Here is a 12,616-nt window from a genome sequence, read left to right on the forward strand (position 1 = left end):
TCAGAAAAGGTAATTTGACAATATACACAAAAACTTTAACATGTTTGACCCTTGATTCAGAAATTCGTCTTTTCAGGATTTAGTCTAGTGAAATGTATAATTAAAGAAATGGACAAACATTTGTGTATAAGGGTGTTGTTCATCACAGCATTATTTGGAATATAGAAAAACTGGAAACAACATAAATTTACAATAGCTGGAAATTTGTTACTGAAATAGTACACTATTACCACACAGACATCAAGAAATATATCACTTGAAATACTGTATTTACATGCAAAAAAAAAAATGCTAAAATTTGTTATCTCTCAATGGTGAGTTTCCAGGTGACTTTTACTTTTTTTCTGGCTTTTTTGAGATATAATCGACATAGAACATTGTGTAAGTTTAAAGTGTATGATGTGTCAATTTGACACTTTTATAAATTGCAAAGTGATTATCACCCGAGTATTAACAACTATCACAATACTTACTGTTTCTTTTTTGTGGTGAGATTTAAGATCTACTCTCTTAGTACTTTTACTCTCTTTACTCCTTTCTGTATTTTCCAATTTTCCTTCAGTGTATGTCGTTATTTTAAAAAAGATTTAAAAATGTGTTTGCTAATAGTAACAGGGGGAAAAGAAGTTTTCTTAAAAACTATATAGTTCAAATGAAATTTGATGCTCTTTTTAATGTGATTGTAATTTCCAAACATTTTCACCTGTTTTTGCATCCCATATATATTAAAATATGAGCAGAGCCAAAAGAAGTATGTCTTTTCAAGCTCCTCTTTTATCCCACATAAAATCTCCTCAAATAAGACCACCATATCCTTAATTTATTAGGCATGTTTGGGTAATTTCTCTTCATGATACTCATGTGAGTGTGAACCCTATTGTGAACTGCGCAGGTGAGGAATCTAGGTTGTGTGTTCCTTATATGAATCCAATGCCTGATGATCTGAGGTGGAGCTGAAGCAGTGATGCTAGAGACGGGGAGCGGCTGCCAATACAGGTTAACATGAGCAGAGAGGTTTGACTACACAGAGATCATAACAAATCAATTGCTTGTACACTCATATCAAAACCCTATTAGTGAGTGGCAAGTGACAATTAAGCTGTATCTGGTGGCAGGCTTTAAGTCAAATCTGATACTTACTTTAGTCTGCACGTGGCCCGCCCACCATTTCATTTACCACTTCCATCTGCTCCTCTTTCTCACAATGCGTACTTAGGTTTGGTGAGTCCACAACCTAATCCTAGCCAAAATGAATTAAAAAAAAAAAATCACTGGAAAGCTTCTTTGAAAAGGGGGACTCAATGATGAGAGAGAAGAAGACTCTAAGACTGCCAACAAAAGAAAGCTGCATTTAAAAGAAAATACCAAGAGTCCTACTTAAATTATGGGTTCATTGCAACAGGTGATTCACAGTCTCCAAGCCCGCTTTGTATAATATGTGGCGACCGGCTATTCAATAAGCCAAGAAACCTTCAAAACTGCTTCACCACATGTAGATCAAGCATCCTGCATCAAAAGACAAGACATCGGAGTTCTTCAAAAGAAAAAAATGTGAACACGAAGAATGGAAGCAATTACTGAAGGCCATCACTTCGTCAAATGTGTCTGCGCTGAGAGCATCATTCTTAGTGGCTAACCACACGGCTAAAGCAGAGAAGCCCTTTACTATTGGTGAAGAGTTGATCCTCCCTGCTGCTAAGGACAGTTATTGTTAACTTTTAGGAGATGCTTCAGTTGAAAGGTGGCATATGTTCCTCTTTTGGCTAGCACCATAACTAGAAGAACTGATGAAATAGCAGAGGATATTGAGGCACAATTGTTAGAAAGGATTCATGAGTTACTGTGGTACACAATCCAGGTTGAGGAGTCTACCGATGTTGACAAGGCTACAATGTTTGTTTTTGTGTGATATTATTTTTCAGAAAGATGTGCATGAGGCTATGTTATGTGCACTTTTGTTGCCAACCAATACCACAGCTGCAGAACAATTCAAGTCTTTAAATGATCACATATCAGGAAAACTGAACTGGTCATTTTGTGTTGGTATATGCACGGATGGAGCGGCTGTCATGACTAGATGGCTTTCTGGTTTCACTACTCGGGTCAAAGAGGTCGCTTCTGAATGTGAGTCTATACACTGTGACATCCATAGAGAAATGGTGGCTAGCCAGAAAATGTCACCTGAAGTTAACGGCATTCTGCAGGATGTGATTAAAATTATCAACCACATTAAAGTACATGCCCTTAACTCACGTCTGTTCACGCAGCTCTGTGAGGAGATGGACACAGAACACACACGTCCTCTCTCATACACAGAAGTGAGATGGCTTTCTAAATGGAGATCACTGGCTAGCATTTGTGAGTTACGAGAGCCCCTCCAGAGATTTGTTTTAGAAAAATAGTCACCATTGGCAGCACATTTCAGTGACACAGAATGGCTCGCAAAACTTGCTTACTCATATGACATATTAAAATTGCTTAACCAACACAATCTGTCACTTCAGGGGACAATGACAACTGTATTCAAGTTGGCAAATAAAGTGGGTGCATTCAAAGGCAAACCGAAATTATGGGGGCAACGAGTGAACATTGAGATTTTTGACATGTTTCAAACATTGGCAGAGATTTTAAAAGAGACTGAGCCAGGGCCTTCTTTCTCCTAGCTGATGCATGATCACCTATCTCAGCTTTCAAAAGAGTTTGAGCATGATGTCCCAACCACAGAAGGTCCCCGAACTGCGAAGGAATGGATCTATGACCTATTTGTGAATAAGCCAGGTGAATCGACTTTTTCTGTGCTAGAAGAGGATCAACTGCTTGAGATCACAAATGACAGTGGCTTTAAAAGTATGTCTGAGATGACTTCAAATCTCCATACGTTCTGGATTAAAGTCAAGGCGGAATATCCTGAGGTCGCCACAAAAGCACTGAAAAGCCTATTCCCATTTCCAACATTCTATCTTTGCAAAGCAGAGTTTTTTGCAGTGAGAGCAATCAAAATGAGATTACAGGTAGACTGGACACTTTGGGGGTCACTATGTCCAATCACCCCCATCTGGGACCGTCTAGTTGCAGGAAAAAAGAGTTCAGGGCTCCCACTGATTCTGCATTATGGTGAGTTTTATAATTAATTCATTATATATTACTATGTAATAATAATAGAAATAAAGTGCACAATAAATGTAATGTGCGTGAATCATCCTGAAACCATTCTTGGCCTCCCCCACCCCTACCCCACCGGTCTGTGGAAAACCTGTCTTCCATGATACAGGTCCCTGGTGCCCAAAAGTTTAGAGTCCTCTGATGTAACCAACAACCGCAGTGCAAGGGTATGCTACAACCTAACACAATTCATTACAAGCTCTCAGCTATTGAATATTTGACACTGCAGCAGCCTCAGCGCCACTTCAGGAGCTAATCACAGAGTCTACTTCTCTTTGGTATGCAGTATTCCACATTTCTGGTACATAAGTCAGCAAACACATTCCCGGTGATCTTCTCATGAGAAGAGAGAGGAGGAGGAGGGGAGGAACAGGTTGCTCAAACCACTTTATACACTCCGCACATATTAACTCACCAAACTGAAAAATGGGAAGTCATTCAAGCCTACTTTAAAAGTGCTCAAAAGTTCTGATGCTAATTAGAGTAGTACAAGATTCCTGTAATGCCCAGGGCACCACAGAGTTTCTTGATGGCATCTATTGTAGGTTCTCCATCAATTCTTCCTTCTTGCCCATTATTCTCTTGATTTTCTTGGCCCTCTCCTTTCTCCATTTTCTGTTTTTCGCCCAGCACCGGGACTATAGATATTAGCCACTGCTGGTCCGTTTAAATGCCAGACTTCTCCTTGCGCCATAGAAAGCATACTTTAAAGTGTAGCATTCCAGTGCTGTCAAGTCATCTCAAAAGTGCTTCTTAGTACTACTCAGCTAAAGAACCTACAAGTGACAAAGTGCAGCGGGGGATCAAGTAGCGGACCCTGGCCTCATCACACCATAAAATAACGGACAGTCGCTGGGATGGCCTGAGAACGTGAGCAAGCTGGACGTCAAAATCACGATCGACCTTAACAAACTCAGACGCGCAAGCGCGTGGCGCAAAGCCGGTCTCTCATGGCCGCATCACAGCGCCTGCGCACAGAATCGCGGCGGGCCGAGGCGGTAAGAAAGGTGGAGCGGTAGGTTTTAGGACTCTGACTGTCTTAGCTCTCTTCAGCTTGCTGGCCCCGCCTCCTCCAGCTGCTAGCCTTCCCAAACAACCGGGTGCAACCCCCCCCCGGCACTCTCCGTCCATTGGCCCTTAGGTTTTTCCGTTTCCGCCCAGCCCTCGATAGTTCGCCAATCAGCTTATGCGTTTGGGTAAGCCCACCTTCTGCCCGTCGCTCGGACTCCTCCGCCTCCTCCCGCTGCTGCCTCATTCCACAGCTCCTTCATCGGGTGGGTGTCTTCTGGGGGCCCAAGGGCTGGCGGCGTCGGCGACGGCGGCGACGGCGGCAGCGGCAGCGGCAGCGGCAGCGGCAGCGATATGGAGCTCGGGGCTAGTGGCCGAAGTATTGCTCGCGGACACGAGTCCGGGTTCCTGAACATTCCGCCGCCCCGGGAGCAGGAGCGGAAGCTGGAACAAGAGAAGCTGTCCGGGGTGGTGAAGAGCGTACACAGGAGGCTCCGCAAGAAGTACCGGGAAGGTAAACAGCGAGCTGGGCGGTGGCGCGGGGAGGCATCATCGCCTCAGCCTCTTGTCCCCTCTCCACTCCGGCCAAGGTCCCACCATTACAACCCAAAGGAGCTGCACGTCAGCCATTGCCAGTGCAGCTTCTCCCAGGCCCGGACCCTTTATGGTCGAGTCCTCCGTCGGCGTCTGGCGCGCTCCTCCCGCCCCATTTTCTACGAAGGCCCTTCAGAAGAGTTCCAGGCCTGTGGAAGAACTTGAGTCCCCAGCTCCTCCAATCTCCAGCCGCAGTGCTGAGATTATTGTCACCACACACAAATACATACGCCCTCACAGAGAAGGTGGAGGTCGCTGGTTGCGAGAGACGGCAAGTAAAATCCATTTGAGAAAGGCGGACTGAAATACGGCCGAGTTGGCCCTCGCTCTCGCGATTGACCAGACTGATTTCGTGCGGGATCAGACAGACCGCCTTCTTAGAACCTCAGTCCTACGGGTTTAGCCAGGCCGTGTCGGAGCTTCTTATTGGCTTCAAGGGCTGCAAAGTCAGCAGGCCTTTTAGGTGACTGGACTTAACCTTGTTAAAAGGGGCAGGGGCTCCATCCATTCCCCACTCACCATATTCAGATGTTTGATCTTAGTATTTATTTAGGCGGAGGAGGAAGAGATCTGGGGCAGGTTTTCAAAATACAGTTTAGCTTTTGAATAATATCCTGAAAACACAGATTCCCCAGAGAAGCCGGCCTTTCCTGAGAACTCTCCTATGGAAGATCTTGAGCAAAGGAAGAAGGCTTAGTAGCTTTTGCTCGTGTCTAAGTAGTGTTTATAGTTGGAGGTCTACAGTTATGCTTGGCAATTTTAACTATAGGCCTTTTTACAGAGCTATTTTATAATATACTGACTGAAAATTCCATTTTTTTGTATGACCAGGAGAAATTTCTAATAAAAATCAAAATGAGGAATAACTACTTGGCTCTCGTTTTAGCTTAATTGCAAACCGAAAAGTCTTCTAGTGTTAGTCTTATATTTAATTTAGAATTAGAAGCAAAATTATGTCATTCAATGGAACAGACATGTAAGATCATGTTGCTTTGATTTACAAACACTTCAATTGCTCTACAAGATTAAAAGTGTCTTTTGCTCCTTTGAATATAGTTGATGTGTTTAATTTTTCAAACTTTAAATTCAGTTTTCTTCCTTTGGCAACTTAAGCCTAGCTTTTTAGGTAGCTGATTCAATCGTATTCTAAATAACTACCGTAGTTATTGTTTAATAGGTAGCAGCAGAAAGAGACTTATGGGGCATAGTTAAGGTGTTGAAATTTGTTTCTTAAAAGGATGCTTTAAACCCCAACCCACAGTTTATTTAATAAAATGCGTAGTTGTTATGACAACCATTGCATCATTTTTGATAATCAGAGAATGCACTTACATAATGGCATTCACTATAGATTTTTATGTTGTTTGGAGAAATGGAGAAATCAGCGGATACACTTTATACTAATTTATCATGCTATTTTTTAGAAATTTAAGTAAGTACATATTAAAGAAAAAAATGACTAGTATATGATTCTGTTTCCATTTTTACCTTTTTATAATAATTTCCAATATTCACCATTTATTCATAAATCAATAGGTTCCACTTAACACACTACTAATATGTTATGTCTTCAAGTGCTGTTTGTACTTGCTTAGTTCTGACATGTTGAAACATGTCTTTAAGCCTGAATTATTTATAATGAGAATTGGTAGTGGGAAGTTACCAGAGCTAGAATAGATATGTGAAGTTCATAAGTGAATGATCTGCTGTGCTTCTGGGCAGGTGGAGTTCTGGCAGTCTGTAATCATTTGAATGAGACAGTTCTCAAAGCGTTTTAATGCCCTGAATTCCCCTAGTGATCTAGATAGATTTTGATAGGCTTTATTCCAGTGATACACAAAGCCTATCAGTGAAGTTGCAAAGTAAAAGATCTTAATGAGAATGCTGTTCCTACCTTTATTTCTGACATGTGGGTCAAATCTTAGTAGTTTACAAAAATCTGTGAAAAAAGCCATCTGTGAAAAATTCTATTACGCACATAATCTCAAAGAAACAATTTTTAGCGTTTTTCTTTGAAGTTTAGCATTGTTATAATACTAATGGTCCCCAGCCTGCAGACGTATTTTTACACATTTTTTGTGAGTCAGCTGTGGTCATAAAATGATAATATAAATGGTGCTTAGGTGCTAGGTCAGGTTACAAAGGCCTATTTAATCAGTAACATACTTGAGCTCTAATACCAATAACTGGAAACTACACTCTTTTTGTAACAATATCAGAATAGGCAGTGAAAATTCCAGCTTAGAATCTTGGAACATTAGACCAAAAGGAGGCTTAGCATTTATCATTGATTCCCAAGCATCAGTAGACTCACCTGGGTGCCTTTTAGAAAGTTCCTGCGTTCCACTTCAAATGTATATTTTCAGAATCCCTATCATTGGGGTTTAGAAATTGTCAGTCATATTTTGGAGTGGTGACCTATACTTACTTCCTTTTATACATGAGTAAGCTGAATCTCAAAAATATTAAAATAACTTGAAGTTTGGGTAGTTCATTATTAGCATGTATTTTTTAGGAATAATAGTTTTTCTTTTCAATTCCAAGCCTAATGGTGACTCCAAATGTTGGTGGAATGGGAGGGAAAATGGGGAACAGGAAGTAATTAGACCTAGAATTTGTGTAAGAGGATATAAATTGATGAGAATGGGGTGATCATTGATTGGATAGGTATGATTAGCAGAGCTGAGACTATGTGAAGTGTGGGTTTTGTTGTTGTTGTTGTTGTTGTTGTTGTTGTTTTATAGTAGAAAAAAAGTTTTATTAGAAGGAAAAGTACACTTCCAGACATGGAAGTGGGCCTGAGCAAGAGAAGCGTGGCTCAAAAGACAGGTGTGGGTTTTGGGGAAGGAAATAATTTGGGGTAGAATGAAGACGGCAAAACATTCACTGGATAATAAGAACTGGATCATGAGTGTAAGGTTGAATAATATAGTTTTTCCTTACTTTATCTCTGGTAGTGAAATTAAAAATGAAGCAGGAATAAGAATAAAAATAAGATTTTCCCATCCCAATACATTTTTCCAACTATGCTTGTTGATGGTGATGAGCAGTCTTGGGGTGGGGGGTAGTAGATAGACTAGTGGTAAAGACTAGCAAGCAGGTTTAATGCACTCATCACTTTCCCCCTCTGCTCCATTTTACTGCCTGTCGTGTGTCACCACTTAGAGATCCTTTGCCAGTGCATATAAGGGTAAAGTGAGAATTGGAGGTAAAGGTCAGTGTTCTAGGCAGTGCTGAAAGCTGAAGTAGTTACCAAGAGGAAATGGTGGGAGAATGTCTAGCAATAGTGATGAAAAGGGTTTTTTTCTGGTGTCAGCCATGTATAGATAAGGGACAGTCTTTTAGATTGTGTTTGTATATATGGAAATATGATTGCAGATTAGGTGTTTTCTGTCTTTGTTTTACAAAATTTTTAAAAAATGACCTCCATGTAAACCAAAAATATTTTAAATATATCATGAGTTGTAGACAGCTTTTTAGTAAGAAACAGCTAGTTTTGCTTTCCAAATCTAATTGAGAGCCATGTGTATTTTCAGTTGTCTTTGTATGACTTTTTTCCATAATTCTAATTACATAATCCCATTAGTATAATGATTGTTGTTATGCTTGGCATCTCTTTTTCCAAACTTAAAGTATTCATGTAAAAATTTCAAGGAAATGTAAAGGCTGTGGTTGTTAGGAATAAAAGTACAATCTCCATTTCATTTAGTTTTGAATTTTTAACAAATCTTGTGAATGTCTTTAGCAAATTTCGTTATTTAGTCTCTGAATTATTTTATATGCCCAAACTGATTAAAACAGTTCATGACAGTTTATAAATTAGTCAGAAAGAAATAAAAATACACATTAACCTGATAAGAGTAGTACTCTAAAGGTTCTGGGATTATGAGACAAAGGATAAGTTAGAATAGCAGTTTAAGATAAGCTGAAAAATACATTTGTGATTATTCTTTAGCAAACACTTAAGAGAATTGTGGGCGCAAGTGATAAACCTGTGAATTAGAGATAATTTTAAACTAAAACCAAAAGTTCTAAAAATGAAGGAATGAATGTAATAGTGTTTTTCGTGAAACGTTTTGAAATGGTTTTTAGAATTAGGATAACCAACTGTTTATAATTGAAATTTCCTTATTTTTTTTTTCTTTTGATGGCCTTCAACACTACTTTAAAATACTGACCAACTCCATGATCCCAAAAAACTTTGAACAGATTCTTTTTGTTTTACTTTTTCTTCAAGTGAATTTTTACCCTGTTTTCTTTACATGTTTTTCCCAGTCATGCCCAATCAAAACATGCTGCTTTTTGTGCTGGAATCTGCTCGATCAGCAAAATAAGTAAGGTAGAGACTGTTCATAGAAAGGCTTGTTAACTTTGTCCTAGGAAAGTTTGAACTGCCATTCTAGCAGGGGGAAAAAATGAAGAGTTTAATAATTTGTAAAACTGAAAAATAAAGGGAACGGTGACTGATGGTCAATCCAGTGAGGGCCGCATAGTGCCCCATAATAGCCATTTGATTTTGTTATTTTTATTTTTAGTAATCTTTGTAGTAAGGTATCTTTTTAGGGTGTTTTTACATTTCAAAAGATATAGTAAAAGTCAAAAGTATTGGTGTAAATCTTTTGATTGTTTTTAGGGAAAAAAATTTAACAATAAATGCAGTGGATCTTAGCCTTGGTTCCCTGTTAGTTTCATCTATGTAACTTCATGGAACACAGGCATCTCTATTTAAAAGCTTCATAGATTATACAGTGGGGAAGGGTTGAAGAACACTGAGCTAAAGAGAAGGAATATAGAAGAAAGAAGATCATCTAGGAGACTCATTAATCTGGTTAAGAGTTACAAGCATAAATAACAGTAGTGATTATGAAAGTAAGGATAAAGCCTTTTTGAAGGTCAGAATGAACTGTTTTAGTGACAGTAAAGGGAAAAAATCAAAGATGATACCAAGATTACTTACCTGGGAATAGAGGCAGAGAGAACAAAGACAGGCAGATTGACTTGTCTTCGGGATAGTGGTAATGATATAGTTTGGAATGTATCCCTTGGACATGTGGAATTGGAAGCCCTCTCTGTGAAAGTTGAAGCTTTAAGGGCAGATGAACTGATGAATGGAGTGATGATAAATAATGTATAACTGAGGACAGATTCTTGGAAGATAGCAGTAGTGTCCAATTTTACTTAACTCCTCTTTCTACCTTATGCTCCCACAGTACAATTGTGCTTGCCTTTATTGTATTTATCACTTACCAGTTCACTTGTCTGTCTTTCCCATTGAATTTAGGTTAAGTAGGATTCTGCCTTTTATCATTGTACCCCTAATATCTAGCACCCATGCCTCCTCAACCTAAGGCACACACATACAAAAAGAAAGAAGCTAATATAGATATTTCTAGATAGTTGAGTCTAATCTTTTTATATTTGTAACTTTTAAATTTTAACTTTTGTGTATAATTTTTGTAATGAATTTATAGTCATAGCTTTTAAATTGAGTATATTAGATTAAATTTACCTCTTTAAAAATGACCCAAATTATCATTATGAACATCATTCTATTTTCTATAAATAAAACTGTAAATAATGGAGAATCTAGATATTGTAAAATGCTTTGTCCTTAACAAATATTTGATAAATGTTTGTTCAATCAATTTGCCTTATTTTACTGTATACTGTGAATATGTTTTCTCCTTTTCTTCTCTGCTTCTTACCCTCCCCTACCCATTGGTTCCCATATACCAATGTCAGCCAGAGATTTTTTAAAAAAAGATTAAGTTTTGCCAACAGAAAAATGAGAACTGATAAAGATGTTGCAGTGGTATAAGGTGTGTCTCTGTGTGTTGGTATTAGAAGATGGTAATAGTTTTGTGTATGTTTGTGTTGTGTGTGTATATTTAGTTATATTTATATACTCAAACTTCACATATACAGATTTTGCAACTCCAATATCATTCTCCTAAATTTTGGAGGTAAAATTTGTACTAATTGCAAAATCTAAACATCTGAAAACCACAGATCTAAACTTCAGTTTTATTGTGCTTTAAGTGTGTATATACCCACTGCAAGCATTATTTTAGCATAGGTAGCTAATTCCCATGCTTTTAGAAGGGCCTCTGAGTATTCCTTATTATTATTCATACAAAAATTCCTCTATAGAAATTACTGTTCTCATTTATACAGAAATTAAGACCCAGAAAGTTGATTTTAAATGCTTTGTTTAAACAAATGATCTGTATGGTCGTACACATATCAGTAAAGTTGTTTCACAGGGAAACAGCAGATGTGGATGCCATTGATTTCTGACTTTTTTTGATTCTTTCCATTTCTCATATAGCATGTATTCAAAGAATTTTATGTTTTGGATTAACTATTTTTTATCATAAATATGTTTATAGTAGGAGAGTGCTCCAGACACAGAAGATACACTATGAGCCATATTGTGTTTGGATATATTAAATTTTATTCATGCACTTTTGTTTTTTAATTAAATTTGACTCTTCAGGTTGCCCCTAGCCTCATTGCTTAGTATATTATTTCATCAGAAATTCGAGTTTACAACTTCGCCATAGACCTGTGATTTTGACATTTGGAGAGCATTAAAATAAATGTTCCCAGACCAATTAAATAAAACTTCTGGGTGATTCTGGTGTGCAGCCAGAGTTGAAACTACTGCCAGAAGTCTATCAGATAATACAGTTGCAGACTAAATAACTACATTTGACTCACAAAAGACCACTCGTTTGTGCCTAGTAGAGTCTATGTACTTTGCTGTAGTACAGAAAGCTTTATTCATATCCATGAAAGTTCATAAATTAAAAACTCATAAAGAGAAGCAGGGTGTTATAGTGGTTAGAAGCATGGACTTTGGCACCTGACTGCTAGATTTGATGTGTACCCTTGAGAAGGTGACCTAATCTCTCTGTACTTCAGTTTCCTTATCTGTATCCACTTTAATGGGTTGGTGTTAGAATTAAACGAGCTAATATTTATAAAGTACTTAAAACAACATCTGGCTTATAGGAAGCATTAAGTTTGTTAAATATGTAATTAAAAATAATACAGGTGTATCTGTAGCTGTGCCGTCTGAATGCATTTAAGGACTATAACACTAAAGATTGGTTTCTGGAATTTCTGCCTAGACTGTTCTATAGTGTCTTCTCCAGTATCGGAATGGTTGTAATATTTTTTTTTTTTTTTTTTTTTTGCTCACTTTTACTTCTTACATTTCTAAGTTTTCATATGGAAGGTCTGACTTTTTAGTATGTTATGATACTGATTTTTTTCCCTTGTCAAAGAAATAACTAGTTGTAGCATATTGGATATAAGATACACATTTTCAGGTGGTTTCTTTGTTTGATTCTCAGGAGGTGCTTCAACACCAAACACTTGGAGTGTTTTGTCCCCCCTTAGGGTTGCCGCTATATCAAGTGCTCAAGAATGCTAAAAAGACTGGTCTCTTGTGTGATTTAATTATGTTTATAAGACAATCTGGTCCTGAACACTTTGTTTTAATGTTTTGGAATAGCTGCTGAGTTTGTTTCCACTTGGTCATGAGTTTCTCTGTTTACTTCATATTAGAGAAAATGACCTTTAAAAGTTCTTTGAACTTGAATTTGCTAATCTGGTCATGTGTAGATAATATATTGTATAGCCCATATTTGGTAATATACCTAAGTAAAAATTAAATAGTTCTGAATTTCTTAAAGTTCAAGACTAGTTTGTGATACTCAAAGTAAATCTTTTAGACTATTTTTTAGAGAATTTGATGAACCTCAAATTGAAATAATTTTTAGTTTGTAATTTTACTGTGCTCATGGAACATCATTTTTCATTTTTTAAAATGTATTTATTTATTTAA

General features: G+C 37.8%; 1 protein-coding gene across 1 annotated transcript in view; it reads left to right on the top strand.

The window, feature by feature from the left end:
* The first annotated feature begins 4,309 nt into the window (after positions 1 to 4,309).
* BMT2 (base methyltransferase of 25S rRNA 2 homolog) overlaps positions 4,310 to 12,616 on the top strand; it is a 106,193-nt gene continuing 97,886 nt past the window's right edge. The window contains exon 1 of the mRNA XM_011372428.2: positions 4,310 to 4,684. Coding sequence (XP_011370730.1) covers positions 4,525 to 4,684 — 160 coding nt within the window. The 5' untranslated portion in view covers positions 4,310 to 4,524. The remainder of the gene's footprint in view (positions 4,685 to 12,616) is intronic.

This window comes from Pteropus vampyrus, unplaced genomic scaffold, assembly GCF_000151845.1.
Source record: "Pteropus vampyrus isolate Shadow unplaced genomic scaffold, Pvam_2.0 Scaffold206, whole genome shotgun sequence".
In the NCBI taxonomy this organism is placed as follows: domain Eukaryota; kingdom Metazoa; phylum Chordata; class Mammalia; order Chiroptera; family Pteropodidae; genus Pteropus; species Pteropus vampyrus.